Genomic DNA, 16,595 nt, shown 5'->3' with positions numbered 1-16,595 from the left:
TTCTAAGCGGTATGTGTGGAGAAAACTAGGCACTGCTCATCACCTGTCCAATACTGTCCCAACAGTGAAGCATGGTGGTGGCAGTATCATGCTGTGGGGGTGTTTTTCAGCTGCAGGGACAGGACGACTGGTTGCAATCGAGGGAAAGATGAATGCGGCCAAGTACAGGGATATCCTGGACGAAAACTTTCTCCAGAGTGCTCAGGACCTCAGACTGGGCCGAAGGTTTACCTTCCAACAAGACAATGACCCTAAGCACACAGCTAAAATAACGAAGGAGTGGCTTCACAACAACTCTGTGACTGTTCTTGAATGGTCCAGCCAGAGCCCTGACTTAAACCCAATTGAGCATCTCTGGAGAGACCTAAAAATGGCTGTCCACCAACGTTTACCATCCAACCTGACAGAACTGGAGAGGATCTGCAAGGAGGAATGGCAGAGGATCCCCAAATCCAGGTGTGAAAAACTTGTTGCATCTTTCCCAAAAAGACTCATGGCTGTATTAGATCAAAAGGGTGCTTCTACTAAATACTGAGCAAAGGGTCTGAATACTTAGGACCATGTGATATTTCAGTTTTTCTTTTTTAATAAATCTGCAAAAATGTCAACGATTCTGTGTTTTTCTGTCAATATGGGGTGCGGTGTGTACATTAATGAGGAAAAAAAATTAACTTAAATGATTTTAGCAAATGGCTGCAATATAACAAAGAGTGAAAAATTTAAGGGGGTCTGAATACTTTCCGTACCCACTGTATGTATCGTTATATAAATGAATATCTCTCAGTTAGGACAAATTTGGAATACTACATTTTCCAAGTATTTTAAGTGCAAGTTCAATATATATTTCATATCTTTAATATAACAATATAAATTGAATATATATTTATCAGTTACAGGCCATAAAATAAGTAGATGCTAGTGCAGAAAAAGAAAAAAAAATAGCCTTACTATGTAGTACAACACATTATTTACTATTCGGACCCAATTCCCAACAATATTGCACACCTTATATGACATTACATACTTAACTTCGCATGTAGATTTGCAAATATATTAGATTTCATGTATTTTTGTTTTTTGGGCTGTTCAGCCTATAAAAGCTAAACAGGTTTGAGCTGGATGAAGTAAAAAATTTATTTTTGCTCCCTGTCTGAACAAAGCCTCTGTAACTTGTTCAGGACAATAATGTCATCAAGTCTAAAATGTGACAACCTCAAAGGTTTTTGGCAGACAGGACATCTATGAATGTTAATTGGGACCGAATGAAGCATGTCTGTGTTAACATTACAGCCTCTCCTCAGGGTACGATAAAAGTGAGCTGCCATATGCCCAATCAGTGCAAGAAGGACTCACATAGGACCAAAAGGTCATAAAGATCAGTGTGCGCTGAAGAAAAGACCAAAGTGTCTAACCTTTTCATAATAGGTGACTTCATATTCCACCACGGTCCCATCGTTAGGTTCTGGACCCTGCCATGCCAGCGTTACACTGTCGGTGCCCTTCCTTTCCTTTAAGATGACGCTCACTGAAAAAGAAAGAGAGAGATGAATTGAGATTGATTTCCATGTAAAAGAGGAGGATTAATTACACTTCTAATTAAAGAGTATGAGAGGGCTGGCAGAGCGCGTCTTGTCTTTTTTGGGAGTGATAAATTATTCTGTGAGTCATTTTCACCCCCTACTACATAGCTGGCACGCAGCCAGAGCACCTCAGCCCTTCCATTTGTACGACAGCAGTGTTCACAAGCCGCCTTGAGCGGAAAGACAGAGAGAGACAGAGGTGCTAATGATGGTGTCAGATTGTGAGTACAAACGAGGGCCTCCCATTTTGGGCCCCGGCAGCTAGTGATGAATGAAGGAGCTGAGGATTCGATCTTTAATGAGCTGTGTGAGTCTTAACTCTGCATGCTCTGATCTGCCACACGGCGCTGACACAGTGACACCGCTAACTGCAGTATGCACACAAACACTCTTAAAGTGATAAACAAACAGCTACGCTGATATCTCAGCATGTGTTTTGTTCACAGATAAAGAACAGACATGCTTCAATTCAGAGTAATGAAAAGAAAAGGGTCTCAAAATATCACAGGAAATTATGTAGAAGGTGAGTTAAACCATTAAAAACAGGACAATAACGCATTTATATACAGACTATATGATCTGACCATTATGTGAACAACTCAGTCTAAATATAAATATGGTCAGTAATAATAAGCTGATAAAACTTGATCCTTTTTTGACTTTTGCACTAAAATTTGGGGTCAGTAAGATTTTTCATGTTTTTGAAAGAAGTCTCTTATGTTCACCAAGGCTGCATTTATTCAATCAAAACAATTTAAAACAACGGTTTTCTATTTTAATATATTTTAAAATGTAATTTATTCCTGTTGAATTTTCAGTATCATTACTCCAGTCTTCAGTGTCACACTTCAGAAATCATTCTAATATGTTGATTTGGTGCTCAAGAAACATTTCTTATCATCAATGCGAAAAACAGTTGTATCGCTTAATATTTTTTTGGAAACTGATGCAGTTTCAGGATTATTTAGGAGAGAATTTATTTGAAATAGTTTTTTGTAACATTATAAAAGTCTTGAATTCCATTTTTGATCAATTTAATGCGCCCTGATCTTACTGATCCCACAATGTTAAACAGTAATATATATAGCACTAATTTCACATTTTTAAAATTAATAGTGTGAATTTCGATTTCATGTTGTCTTCAACAGAGAAGATCAATGTAAATACTTCCTGTATCAACTAACTTGCATTATATATTCATATATGTAGCATTAAAACACTCTGCATTCAGTTATTATGACGTCATGAATCTGTCAGCTTTATTTGATGTATTCATCACTTTGTCTCCACACAACTTGCATTTATAAATATTCTGTTTGCAATCTTTCGCACACCTGCCGATGAAAGATGAGCGCTGAAACATCAGTCAATATCCGCATAATGCGAAGCATGCAAATACAAGCACTACATCATCCCAGACACGGTGGATTGTCTCTTGAATATTTCAAGCAGTGTGGACCAGAGGCCGAGCACTCGAAATACAGGCCAATCAGAGTTACATATACCTCAATCAGTCCCCGCCCATTAGTGGCGTTTCCACAGTTACAGGCATGTCAGCTCTCATAAGAGCGAAGGGCTGTTGATCTGGGCATCCTGGGTCACTCTCCTCTCAGGCTTCTCATTACGCTGCCTCTCGCTCCTGCCTGTCTCGCTCTTGTTCTCTGAGCGGCTGAATCATTAACCACAGGATCAGGAGAGCTCGTCCCTCTTCTCGACCAATGACGCGCTCACAGAGTGTGGGTTTAAAGGTCAGGCGAGATAGAAGAGGAGCCACTGAAAAGGAGCCACTGAAGCGCAGCGCACCCGTGTTAAATTCAAAAGCAGGAAACAGGAGACTACATTTGTGACTAAAGCTTCAGCGATTTAAGAGCACAAGCAGAAAAATCTGTACTTGAGTACATTTAAAGCTATTGAAAGACACTGAATACGACATAACCCTGACCCTTCTGACAGTGTTACAAAATATACCTACGTCATGTATCATACCATTTATTTAGTATGAATCAAATGAAAAGGCCTTGTAAAATGTTTAGAACAAAGGGTTTCAGACTTTTAATGCCAAGGTCCTTCATAAATAACCATCACCTTACAAGGAACCCCTTCATAAAAAATATAGACGGCTTTATATTTTTCATGTATAAAGGGCTAATTTATACTGTATATGAAAATATTAAGTGTGATATTATAAAATACATAATTATATTTATGATTACATTTGCATTTATTTATTTATTTATTAAAATATTACTTTATATATAAATTACTACATTAATATTCTGTATTATATATTTTATTATATATTATATTGTTGATATTATATATCAATTTTAAATTTAAACATATTTAGAGAAATGAATCATTTGCATTCAAACAAACAAACAAATAAATAAATAAATATTAGTTGAATGACTTTATTTATTTATATAAAACTCTTTTTGTTTTTTAGTTTCAAGATTTGGCTTCTATTTCTTAATCTTAAAACTCAATAGTCAACAGGATAAAATAATTGCAAATAATCTCATTTCTAAAAAAAACTGAAAGTTTCTGATAATTGCATAAATGTAATAAAAATAAATAAATATTAGTTGAAAATGTATTGATTTATTTATTTATACAAAACTCTATAAAGAATTTGGTTTATATTTCTTATACACTACCGTTCAAAAGTTTGGGATCAGAACGATTTTTAATGTTTTTTAAATATGTTTCTTATGCTCATCAAGGCTGCATTTATTTGATCAAAAATACAGGAAACAATTAATATACATTCAAATTTAATTTATTCCTGTGATGCAATCAATACTCCAGTCTTCAGTGTCACATGATCCTTCAGAAATCATTCTAATATGCTGATTTATTATCAGTGCTGGAAACTGTTGTGCTGCTTAATATTTTTTTGGAACCTGTATTACTTTTTTTTTCAGGAATCTTTGATGAATAAAAAGTTTAAAAGAAGAGCATTTATTTAAAATAGAAATCGTTTCTAACAATATATACTACCGTTCAAAAGTTTGGGGTCAGTAATTTTTTATTATTTCTTTTTTGAAAGAAATTAAACCTTTTATTCAGCAAGGATGTGTTCAATTGTTAAGAAGTGATAGCTAAGTTTTATATTGTTAGAAAATATTTATATTTTTAATAAATGCTGTTCTTTTTAAGTTTCAAAGAATCCTGAAAAAAGTATCGCAGAGCTACTAATAAACAGAAAAAATTGTTTATTGGAGAAACACAGAATGTAGACGTGTGACATCTCACCTGTCTGGCTGGTGGTGACGTTGACGGACACTAGTTGGCGTGGACTGGGGCTGAGGTCTGACACTCCGTTAAGGGCTTCAATGCTGAAGGTGTAATTGGTGTGAGGCTGCAGTTCTGTGACCAGAACTCTGGGGTGCGTCAAGCCAAACTGCCTCGGGTTGAAATGCGGACCGCTGCCACAGGGAACGCACCTCTCACTGTCTCCCCCAGCCCCTGCTTCTCCAGAGCACTTCCTGCAGTGGACACTGTAGGTGACATCTCCACGTCCACCACTTTCACGAGGAGGACTCCATTCTAGAGTGACTGCAGTCTCGTTCACCATGGAAATAGGATTGCCGGGTGCTGAAGGTGGTCCTGATGAATGTACACACCAGTAAAACACATCAATTATGCACTTATGCAAATAAAATCATGACAATAAAACCATGACAATAAAATCAACACAATAATGGACTAGATGTTTCAATGCTTTATTTTTATTAATATTTAAGAAGCCATAAAGACCCTGCTTACTTGTGCACGCCATAGAGCGAGGGTCTGATTCGGCCCTGTAGAAGCCTCTCTCACACACACACTCTGAGGCCTTGTCCTGGTGGGAGTAGCTGTGTGGGGGGCACTTCACGCAGTACGCATCCATAGCGGAGGCCTTGTAGAAACCTGACCGACATGCTATTGAAGAAGAATATTTTTTTATTTTTATTATTTCATTTAATTATTTATATACAGAAATATTTGCATTATAATAAATTACATAAATGATAAATGATATATAAAAAGTGGCTTTATAACCTTTTCCAGACTGATAGATCTCAATTACTTTCTTTCTCATTTGTTTCTGAATTTCTTTGGATCTCGGCATGATGTCTAGCTTTTGAGGATCTTTTGGTCTACTTCACTTTGTCAGGCAGGTCCTATTTAAGAGATTTATTGATTGCGAACAGGTGTGGCAGTAATCAGGCCTGGGTGTGGCTAGAGAAATTGAACTCAGGTGTGATAAACCACAGTTTTAACAGGGGGGCAAACACTTCTTCATACAGGGCCATGTAGTTTTGGATTTTGTTTTCCCTTAATAAAAACCTTCATTTAAAAACTGCATGTTGTGTTTACTTGTGTTATCTTTGACTAATATTTAAATTTGTTTGATGATCTGAAACATTAAAGTGTGACAAACATGCAAAAAAATAAGAAATCAGGAAGGGGGCCAACACTTTTTCACACCACTGTATATACATATATTACAAAATAAAAATAAAATGTTATTATATATGCATATATTTTTATACAATACATTTCTTAAATGAGAAATATCATTACAATAAATTACTTGAATTATAAGAATGGTTAAATGAGTACACACAATTTTATTATATTGATATATTTTATATAAAATACGTTTTTAATATTTTCAGAAATATTATCATTACAATAAATTAACTGAATTATTACTTGAGGAAAAATGAAATAAAAACTATAATAAAATTTAACATATACATATATATTTTTGTATATGATAATGTTATCTATCCATCCATCATCCATCTAAGACTCTTCTGATAAGGGAAATACACACACATGCTGATGTTTATCATTAAAAACAGCTGTAAATTATATATTGAAATTCTTAAAGCTACAGTAGCAAACACAGCCTGTTGCGTGCTAAGGCTAAAAGAGAGTGAAAAAAATGTTCAAGTAAAACTACATAACTGATCTGGAGCAAGAATCCTTGCACTTGACTTTCATTAGTCAGTGACTATAGGTAATAAGTTAAAGGGGTCATATGATGCGATTTCAAGTTTTCCTTTCTCTTTGGAGTGTTACAAGCTGTTTGTGAATAGATAAGATCCCTGAAGTTGCAAAGACTAAAGCCTCAAACCCAAAGAGATATTCTTTATCAAAGTTAAGACTCTGCCACACCCCCCTAAAACGGCTCATTCTAACACGCCCCCACATATCTAGGTCACTATGTGGGAATATTTGCATAATGCGCCCAAATGTGCACGCAAAGAAAGAAGGCGTGGTTTCAGTAACCGCAGTTAGTGTTGAAGCAGCCATGTCAGGGAGACCCTGTGTGTTTCTAGGCGAAAGCAAAAGCACTTTATTTGGCCTTCCGAAAGTAGATGCATCTTTAAGATGAATCTTTAAGATCACTTACAACAGAACAGCAATGCATTTTATGGACGACCGTTTCATGAAACTAGGAGAGGAGGTAATTCTGCCTTTGCTATGACAATCTGGCGCTTCTGAATCAGCGACTGTTGTGTGTGTGTGTGTGTGTGTGTGTGTGTGTGTGTGCATGTGCATTAGAGCACTTCCCCTCAGGGACGCCGTGCCAGACTCCTATGTTGCCCCTGAACTAAAAGCAAACCCTATATTTCTGCAAACATATCCCAAACATGTCAGTTCTCATCAGCCACAGCACAATGCCTCCAACATATTTCCATTTTCAGGAGAGGCTTTTCAAAGCGACTAATACTGAACTTTGGACCATGCTAATGGAGTGTAGAGTGACGGCAGCTTTGAGAAACAGTTAAAGGTGGATGTAGTTTTGCGAGGTGTTGCTTGTAAATTTAACAACGTTAAGTGACTCAACCTATGCTGTAAATAATAACTCACAAAGGCTGTCTTGGTCTTCAAGGCAACTTCATTAGAGAAGTTCATCTGCACATGAAAAGCCATGCTGTACTTCATATGTGCACCATATTAAAAATGGATCATTTATTTTTCTCTTCTTAATAAACTATGCAAAACAGATTTACATTGCACCAAAGCCATGGCCTAGTGGTAAACGTGGATGGAGTTCAAGGCTGGCTTGCAACATTTCCTGCTTCCATTTCCTGTATTTTTTTTTATATTTTCCATATTAATAAAATATATATATATATATATATATATATATATATATATATATATATATACAGTATATAGACACACACAACATATAATGTGCAAAGTACGAGCCAAAAGAATCCCAAATAGCAGTAGAATATGAACAACATTGCATGCTTTATAATTTACATTCACATCCTCAACCTCAATCCATTAACTGACGCTCTGATTTACCACCACATTACCATTAACTAATGGCCAGAGATGTTTCATAATCAATAAGATAGCTGTCCCTCCTAATTAATTAATCAACATCTTTCAGTTCCCCACCAACCAATCAACAGCGGTTTATTGCTGGTATGAAGCGTGAAAAGGTCAAATGGGTCAAAACATGAGCGGATGTGTCATTTAATGGGACATTAAAAAATTAATGTAAAACACCATTTTCTTTCTGACCAGCCCAGTTTATTTTTGCCATTTAATATTTTCAACTTTTGGCCTAAAATTAAATTTCTGTAAACACAGAAGCTTAAAACTAAGTACCACACGTAGGCTTTCTTCAACACTAGAGGTCAACCGATGTATCGGTTTTGCCGATTAATCGGCACCGATAGTTGATTGCTGAAACTATCGGTTATCGACAAAAATCCATGCCGACAGTTTTCCGGGTTGCGTCCATTGCTGGAGCGGCTGAGAAGGGTCTGCTGTCATTACACAGTGCGAGAGCGGCCTCTAGTGGTTGAAATCACTGACAGCATGTGCTATTTGTTTAGACACGTGATACTGCACGCTAAACAGAGCGGGAAACTTCAGACACGGATTTAAATGCAGCCGACAGAAAATCCTGCCACGCCACAGAGCCCCATTCACATAGTTTTCCTTTAAATTACATTATATTGGTCCCGAATCGTTGTTAATGTACATAATGAATTGTGTATTGTGCCGTCCGGAGTGTGTGTGATACCGGTGAGTTCTCCTAGACTCAGCGCTGCGCTTTTATTTTGATCAGATAATCATCAAGTGTTCAAGAATAGAAGCAGTTAAAGTGTGAGAGTATACATACAATATCCATATGTATATAATTTTAATGCTATAGCCTTTGTGTATATATTTAAAGATGTGCATCTTTAAGCATGACAGTTGAAATGAAATGGTAACACTTTAAAATAAGAGTCCATTTGTAGCATTAAGATTAATGAAAGCTGTGTAAGTATTGTTCCTTGTTAGAGTGTGTTAATTTCAACATTTACTATTACTATTATTACAATTTTTTACTACTACTACTACTAGTGGTTCAGTACTGTTTTTGTTAATAAAGCACTATTATAGTTTTTGTTCAGTATCAATTTTAAAACTATCGTTAATTAATCGGTATCGGCCAGTGTGGTCCAACCTAGCTATCGGCAAAATCCACTATCGGTCGACCTCTATTCAACACAAATGACAAAATTTCTCCATCTATCTCAATTTAAAGCCACTGACACAACCACACACACACACACACACACACACACACACACACACATATAGAGTGAGAAAACATGAAACCGATAATGCTTTAGTAAAGATAAGACTCTCTCAGCGGGAGATCTTTCTGAGAGATTAAAGGAACAAGAATTTGCTCTAAATGCTTTTACTTCAAGCTGCCAAGAGGCAAACGGGACCAGCAGAATTAATACTGCTCTTAACAGGAAAAACTCACTGTGTGAAATTACTAAATCCTTCCTTTCAAAGTGTCACGCTGACTGTATTTTGTTATCTAGGCATGCTCTCCTTTTATTTACAGAGATGTTGTAATCCACATGACCACAAATACACAAAAAGCCATTGTTTTTTTTTTAATGCCAGAGCTCAATGCGCTACATAGTTCCTGCTTTTCTGTTGTACACCAGTACAAAAGGATTATATACACAGATGTGTAAATTCAATGGAAAGCCAATTTCCCAAATGTCTACACTGCTGTACTCACTAAAGCTTACTGAATTCTGGCACAAATCCGGGAGTATTCACTGACCTAAATAATTCTGAGCTAAAATGTCGTTTTCATGGTTATGAGGTGAAGTTCTGCTGCATGTGGTGTAGAAACACTGATTCCAGTATACTAAGCTAAGACCTGAAGAACGTGTGATTGTTTTCTCCATCACCTCTGGTGGTCAGTGTGAGGTAAGAGGTGTAATGTCCCCATGGTGGTTTGGAACGAGGCCTGAAATGAAACCGCATGCGTGTATTATGATTTTGCACCCTCTCTGTGTTCGATGCCAAACCTAAAAAGCCCTTGGAAAGCCCAGCCTTTTGTGGAACCCAAATGGTCTAGTGTGTCAAAGCCTGCGCAATAGCAACAAGGCAGATTTCGACTATGCCTGCTAACCGCAAATGAAAGTATGTTAAAGGATATGGAAATGCTGTGAAGGACAGATCCAGGAGAAACAATTTGCCCCAATGTGTAGAGCTGAAAAGCTCCAGATTAATTGGTCTATCTGAGATCATCAGAGCCTGAAAACATCATCTAGCAAGGTGAGTCTACCATAATGAAATCTTAATTTAGTCAAACAAAATAAGTGAACATGATGGTTTATGCTGGTTTGGTGCTGGTTGCTATTAATCAATGACACTCATTTTCTATTACTTTATTAAAAAAACAATAAAAAAATGCAATTCATGACCTGTATACACCTCCTTTATGATGATTTTCATGTCTCTAATATATGTATATATTAAAAAAACATTTTTTAAAGCATTGTTATATTAAATACATTCAAAACATTTCTTCACTTTTTATTAATATTTGAAAAACTTTTGACCACCAAATCAAAGTCATGAATTTTACATTGAGCAACAAAATGTCAACACAAATTATTGATGGAAGAAGAAAATAATCGATGTAACACAGAACATATTGAGATCGTACTTTTGCTCATGAGCAGAAGACGGAAAAGTGAAACATCTCTGAGAGATTTCAGATGGCTTCCTTATCAAATATTTACATTGGTGTGATTGGTGTCCCCTTGGCTGAAGAGAATCAATAGCTTTTATATATGATACCTTCAGACAAAAAGACAGAAAGAGCAGCACCATCAGGGGACAGAGAAAGCATGCGAGAGAAAAATGAACAGTGGAGCGCTTTTTTTTTCCGTCCTGCGAGGAGGAGGATGAGAGACATGTTTGGAGAGAGTGTTTAATGCCCTAGTCCATGGGGACGAATGGTTGCTATTAGAGTATTTCTCAATTTGTCTGCAGCCTCTGCTTCATATTGAATGAGGCAGATCAATAGACATCAACCCACCATAACAGAGACCCTTCTCCATCACATAGATTGGGGACGCTGTATTACTATTGTTAAAAGAAAAGAAAAAAAAGTAACACAACTGGAAAAACTTGACCTAAACTGAAAAAAAAAAAAAAACAATTTAAAGGCTAACTAAAATAAAATAAATTTGGTAGCCCTAAAATACAAACAAAATTTAAGCTAAAATAAAAACTTGGGTCTTAGAAAAGTAAAAAGTAAAACTAGCCATGAAAGTGGAAAAAGTGAAAACTAATGAAACCCAAACATCTAAATATTATATATTATAAGACAAATATATAAAATAAGAGAAAAGAATGACATTAAAATAATGATTATAATAACCGTAAGGGACATTGGATTTGGTGTACCATGTAAAAAACATAATAAATTAATACAAAACAATATACTCCACAAATCTCTTTAACATCTTAGCTGTTGTTTTAACATCTCCTAGAAGATTAAATGTGAAGAAAATTCAAGCTTTTTTTATTAAATATATTTTAACAATCCATTTGCAATCAAGTCATATTTTACTATGAATTAAGGGGAAAAACATCTGAGACAAAGTTTACAATAGGTTAAATCAAACAAATAAAATCACAATATAATACTATGGCAATGGCATCACCACAGTACTTTTTGTAAGGATAGACAACACGATTTTACACACACACACAAAATGGAACTGAACATGACTTCCATGTCTAGTCAATCCAGTTAGGCGACTATGTACACCAGTCTTCAATGAAGAAGATGAAGGAAGTTTTTTTTCCAGACAGAACGATTTTCTTCCCCCCTGAGGGAGAGAGTAAGACAGCAAGAGTTACATCCCTGCTTCCAGCGCTTCAGGTGCCCTCTTCAATTTAACAGCATTACGGACCTACTCGGAAAAGCAGAACAGCGTAGCAAAGGTAGGATCAGTGGAACACCGACCACAGGGTCCCGTACCCACAGAAACCGAGCATTCTATTATGTAGGGAGAGGGGCTTATATACTAGTTTCCATGGCAAAATAATTCCAAAACATTTCCTTCATTGAGTGTGAATCAAGACTTAAATAGTAGAACTCCAGGGGGATTAAAGAGTGAAATTTTTTCCACACATAGCAAAGGATTCGTACAAACTAAAGCACAGAAAAGCACTTGGAAATATTAGCATCTCAAACACTTTCAACAAACTTTATATAGCCAACCTTCAGAGGCATGTTTTATCTGCTTGGCCTTCAAACAGACAAATACGGGCTCCTCAAGACTAGCTCACGTTATTATTTTGAAGTATAATCATAAGGCATTCTCTTTTATGCATACAACATGAAAACTGATGGCTGACCAAAAAGGCGCTAAAAGCGTTGGTGTTAGTGATCAGTGAAGCTAAGTTTTTACAACTAGACTTTGATGTTTGCTCACCTTGAAGTAGATGCTTGACTCACTGATGCTAAACAGCCAACATGCATCAATTTCAAAGTGCCACTTTCCATATGACATGCTAATCGAGGCTAACAGTTAGCCTCTAGGGTATTTGAGAATATTTGTCTATGGATATCCATGTTTGCATTTCTGTTGGTAAGCAAATGACCTGCTGAGCCCTTTGACATACAAAACTAAACAAGGTTCTTCACATTAGCAGAACTCGATCTCACCTACAGGAATGGAAGTGTTCTGGTGATTATAGCGCTGTATTGATTTAGCGTCCGGTTGCACAGCAGAGACTTTTTAAGTCTTTTCAGCCATTTTTACCCTGGCCATTAGGCAATGTAGCATTGATTTTTGGAGAAGGAAAAAATCCAACCCATCCAGGCTGATGACTGGAGAATGGTAGAGCCAGACTTTCCTCAAAGCTCACTCGCTAGAAACACAGCTAAAAGGTCATTTGCAATGTTCACACAGAACCAGCCTGTTCTGGGCCTAAACCACATCTTTAACCCCTTAAACAGGAAGATTATGAAGGGAGTTGATCCCAGAAGCAACTGAGGATATCAGACAGATTTTCAGAGGTCACTCTTTACCTTCTCCAATAACCATGTAAAAAATGGTTGCACAAATGGCTTAAAGTCACATAACAACTTCTACCTGGCCTTCAAAATCCGAAATACCTGTCCAATTACCTCAGAGGTGTCAAGAGAGGGTTTAAACATCTCCACTGACGGATTTCTTCTTTGTCTCAATCTGCTTTCAATCTCCCTGGAGTGCCCTCTCTTTCCAAAGGCTATTTCCCGCTTTCCATCCATCATGCACAGCGTGACAGAGCCAATCTCCCAGGCTTTGCTGGTACACCTAGCTGAAACATCCTATCAACCTAGTGGCATATAACGTCCACTTGAGCCAGAGACAAAATGTCTACTTAATCCCATTAAACAACTGATAGAAACAAGGTGGACAGCGGAGCTCTACAGTTTTCCTCAACCATTAATTCCACCCACAGCAGATTTTCCAACTCTGAGAAGAATCACACACACAATAAAACCACTTTTGAATCATACGAGTGCAAAGCCTACGGACAAACGCACTTACGAAATAACTAGATTTGTACGAATATGAGTGGTACTTGTCTGTACAAGGCTTGCTGTGCATTTCTATAGCTATGTGTAGTTTCTAGGGTGTTTTGGTAGATTGCTCGGTGGCTGCTTAGATTTGACCCAAGTCAAAACTGCTCCATCTGGTGCCTAGATAGGGCTTCATCAATGTGAGTCTATGGGATTTTTTCCCACTTGTTTTGTAGTCCAACAGCCAAAATTCTTAAGTTTAGTATTTGAAAAAAACTTGGGAAAAGTTCAGAAAAAATGTGATATAATAAATACAAATAAATGTAATAAATAACATATATAATGTAGTGCTTTCTAAGGAATTAACACAAAAAAATTTTTATCTTAGAAATGCATCAGTACTTCAGTACAACATTTTCAGATATGGGCTGCTCTTACTCAAACTTACAGCGTACTCAATACTTGAGTTTTCCTGCAGACTTTGTAATCAGTGGGGCTGAAATGAAAAGCAGGTGTGTTTGGAGACCAGCGGTCTTGCTGTTATTTCAGTGGGGTGAGCTACAGAGCGGGCGTAGGGGGAGCCTCTGACCGCAGCTCTTGGGTGGAGAGCTATAAAAAAGAGATTATCCATACATGTGAGAAAAGTAGCAATAAAAACGAATTCTTCTTCGTTTATCCGTACCTTTTTTCTTGCTTTACATGCAAGCATACAGAGCTATAGCCTCACTATATCAATTTAAAATCACAGGAATATAAAATAAAACTACTTCAAGCTGAGTTTCCAAAGCAATGCATTATTTCTGAAAGTAGAACAGCCATTAAAATAGCTGCTGAAGTCTTTTTCTTACTACTGTTTTCTTTTAACATTCTGTGTCATGAAAAATCTAATAGATTTATTCATATTGATATATTTAATAAGACTTCCAGTGTCTAGAATTTTGCTTGAGAAGATTCTTGTCCTCTCTAATCATACAGGTTGATAGCAAAATTCAGATTTACTTGGGAGATGTCTGTAATCACAAAATGTAGACCAGGTCTTTAAACCAGTCAGCACCAGACTCCGAGTCAGCGCTGGAAACTGGCTCCTCTTAAAAGACATTCTCTCGTTTTATTGATAGTGGCTCCATTTCATTACACATGTGCAAATGCTATTGGATATTTCATTCCTGTCTCTCCTGTGGCTCCGCCTGTTTTTTAAATGTGGGAATAACTTTTAATGACCAAGACATGATTGCGTTCTAACAGAGCAGCTCAAAGTTTTTGTCCCTTAAAATTAAACTGAAAAACCCTTTTAACTCCAAAATCTGATTTATTTTTGGGTGAAAAGGAATGTTCCACAAGAGGGAAACAATGTAGCATGAAGTTTGTTAAAACCGGTTAATGCCATTTAATAGCTTGTGTGGTCTAAGGCAGAAAAATTGTAAAATAAAATAAATTAAAATGAAATAAAACAAAATAAAATAAAATAAAAAAAAACATTAAAAACATAAAAAAATTTATTAAATTAAATTAAATTGAATTGAATACCCTTCCAAGGGGATATTTGATTAAAGATTACAAAGAGTGTTTTTAAAATTTGGATTAATGAGTCACTGACAATAAGACCAGGAAAATGCAATCAAGTAAATAGGGTCCATTCTGATTCATGTTGACTTTAAAAAAAATAGGAGTCGGAGTCAACCGGCAGACTGTTTCTCCTGGTCGTAAGGCCCTCTTGTCATCTGCAGCCCGCCGGATGAATTATTAAAAGAGTTTGGAAAAAATAATACAAGATGACTGTTGGTTGCACATGTCGGTGCCTCCACGTGCCATCTTCCTTCTCAACACACACACACACACACACACACTGAAAAAATACATCTGAGTGCCATTAAGAGACAGAACAGGTGTAGAAACAAATCCCATTACAACGTCACTGTGAGGCAACATCAGCAAAGAACACATCACAACACCGGTAAACACTGCAGCGAGAAGTGTAAACTGTCCATGCTGAACATAAACAGCAATGCCCATTTCCCCATTATGCGTTTTTTAATGGTTATTTTGACCAAACTTTGTGAAAATCGCAATCCTTTATTAGTGTCATAATGTGATTTGTGAATTTCTCTATAAAATTATCATATTAATATTTTAAAGGAATAATAGGCCTATTGTGACTTTTAAACTGCGGGTGATTAGGAGGAATGAGGAAGAAATGTCTAGTTTCCTTAACATTTTTCCCTTTTCAATGAAGAAAAACAGTAAAGCCTGACTGTCAGTTTTACAGACTGTGAAATACAACTTCTACTAAACGCATGCAAAAACATTAATAAATTCATCCTGTAGACAGAAAAGGAACATTCAACAATGTGCTGAACTCCCTAGATGAAATTTTATAGTTCTGTAAGCTGTCAATGTCCCTGTATAATTGATGGTGCTCTGAGTCTTTGATGCTTTGGCTGTGGAGACTCTCTATTCCTGCGCCTGCCTTTCCTACAGGGGTCCACACCCAAGACCCAGCAGCCAGACAAAAAAAAACAAAACAAAAAAAACACCGGCTACATCTGGTAGCCATCCTGACGTTCTCCAGCAGAGCTCATAACGGTCTCGGTTTAACTGCTTTCTGAGAAAGAAATGCACAAATTTTAAATCTCCACAGCCCTTAAACCTACGAATACACCAACAAAGGAATCATCCTGAAATTAAATCTATGCGCCATGTAATTGTCAATAGCGATACCATTACTTGTTTTCCCATCAGCATTTGATTTGGGTATCATTTATATTTTATTCCGCCCAGATCTCATCACGCCAGCAATCTGAAACTCGAACATGTTCTACAGTTTCCTTAGAGACAACTGCATGCGAAAGAAAACAAGTATCATGAATCGTCTGTGTTATGACAGTTGGACCGTGAGCCTAAATTGCAGATTGGCACTTTGTCATCCACTGACAGGTTATTCCATGTTGTTTACTATCGGCTACTAAAGTATTATTGATCCGAACAGCAGCTGGAGGTACAGAAATGGGTAGATGACATGTGGTAGACAGTATGATAGAGGGCTGAGACGGCTAGACATTTTAGTCGGCAGCCGATTAACTAGATGCTAATAATAAAAACAGCACAATTTTTAAAAACATTGTAATTATGTAGTGACCAAAAAAATAAAAAAATAAAAAAATAATTAT

At 36.7% G+C, this 16,595-nt stretch overlaps 1 protein-coding gene across 1 annotated transcript in view; it reads right to left on the bottom strand.

Moving 5' to 3' along the window:
• The window catches only part of LOC107697673 (ephrin type-A receptor 3-like), a 67,324-nt gene that overhangs the window by 31,650 nt on the left and 19,079 nt on the right, over positions 1-16,595 (bottom strand). The window contains exons 4-6 of the mRNA XM_016498470.1: positions 5,349-5,504; positions 4,836-5,189; positions 1,413-1,525 (exon numbers count right to left, since the gene is read on the bottom strand). Of these exons, the coding sequence (XP_016353956.1) occupies positions 1,413-1,525; positions 4,836-5,189; positions 5,349-5,504 (623 nt within the window). The remainder of the gene's footprint in view (positions 1-1,412; positions 1,526-4,835; positions 5,190-5,348; positions 5,505-16,595) is intronic.

This window comes from Sinocyclocheilus anshuiensis, unplaced genomic scaffold (assembly GCF_001515605.1).
Source record: "Sinocyclocheilus anshuiensis isolate Anshui unplaced genomic scaffold, SAMN03320099.WGS_v1.1 scaffold886, whole genome shotgun sequence".
Classification (NCBI taxonomy): Eukaryota; Metazoa; Chordata; class Actinopteri; order Cypriniformes; family Cyprinidae; genus Sinocyclocheilus; species Sinocyclocheilus anshuiensis.
Note: the sequence above shows the minus strand (reverse complement) of the source record. Positions and strands in the feature narration are given on the sequence as shown.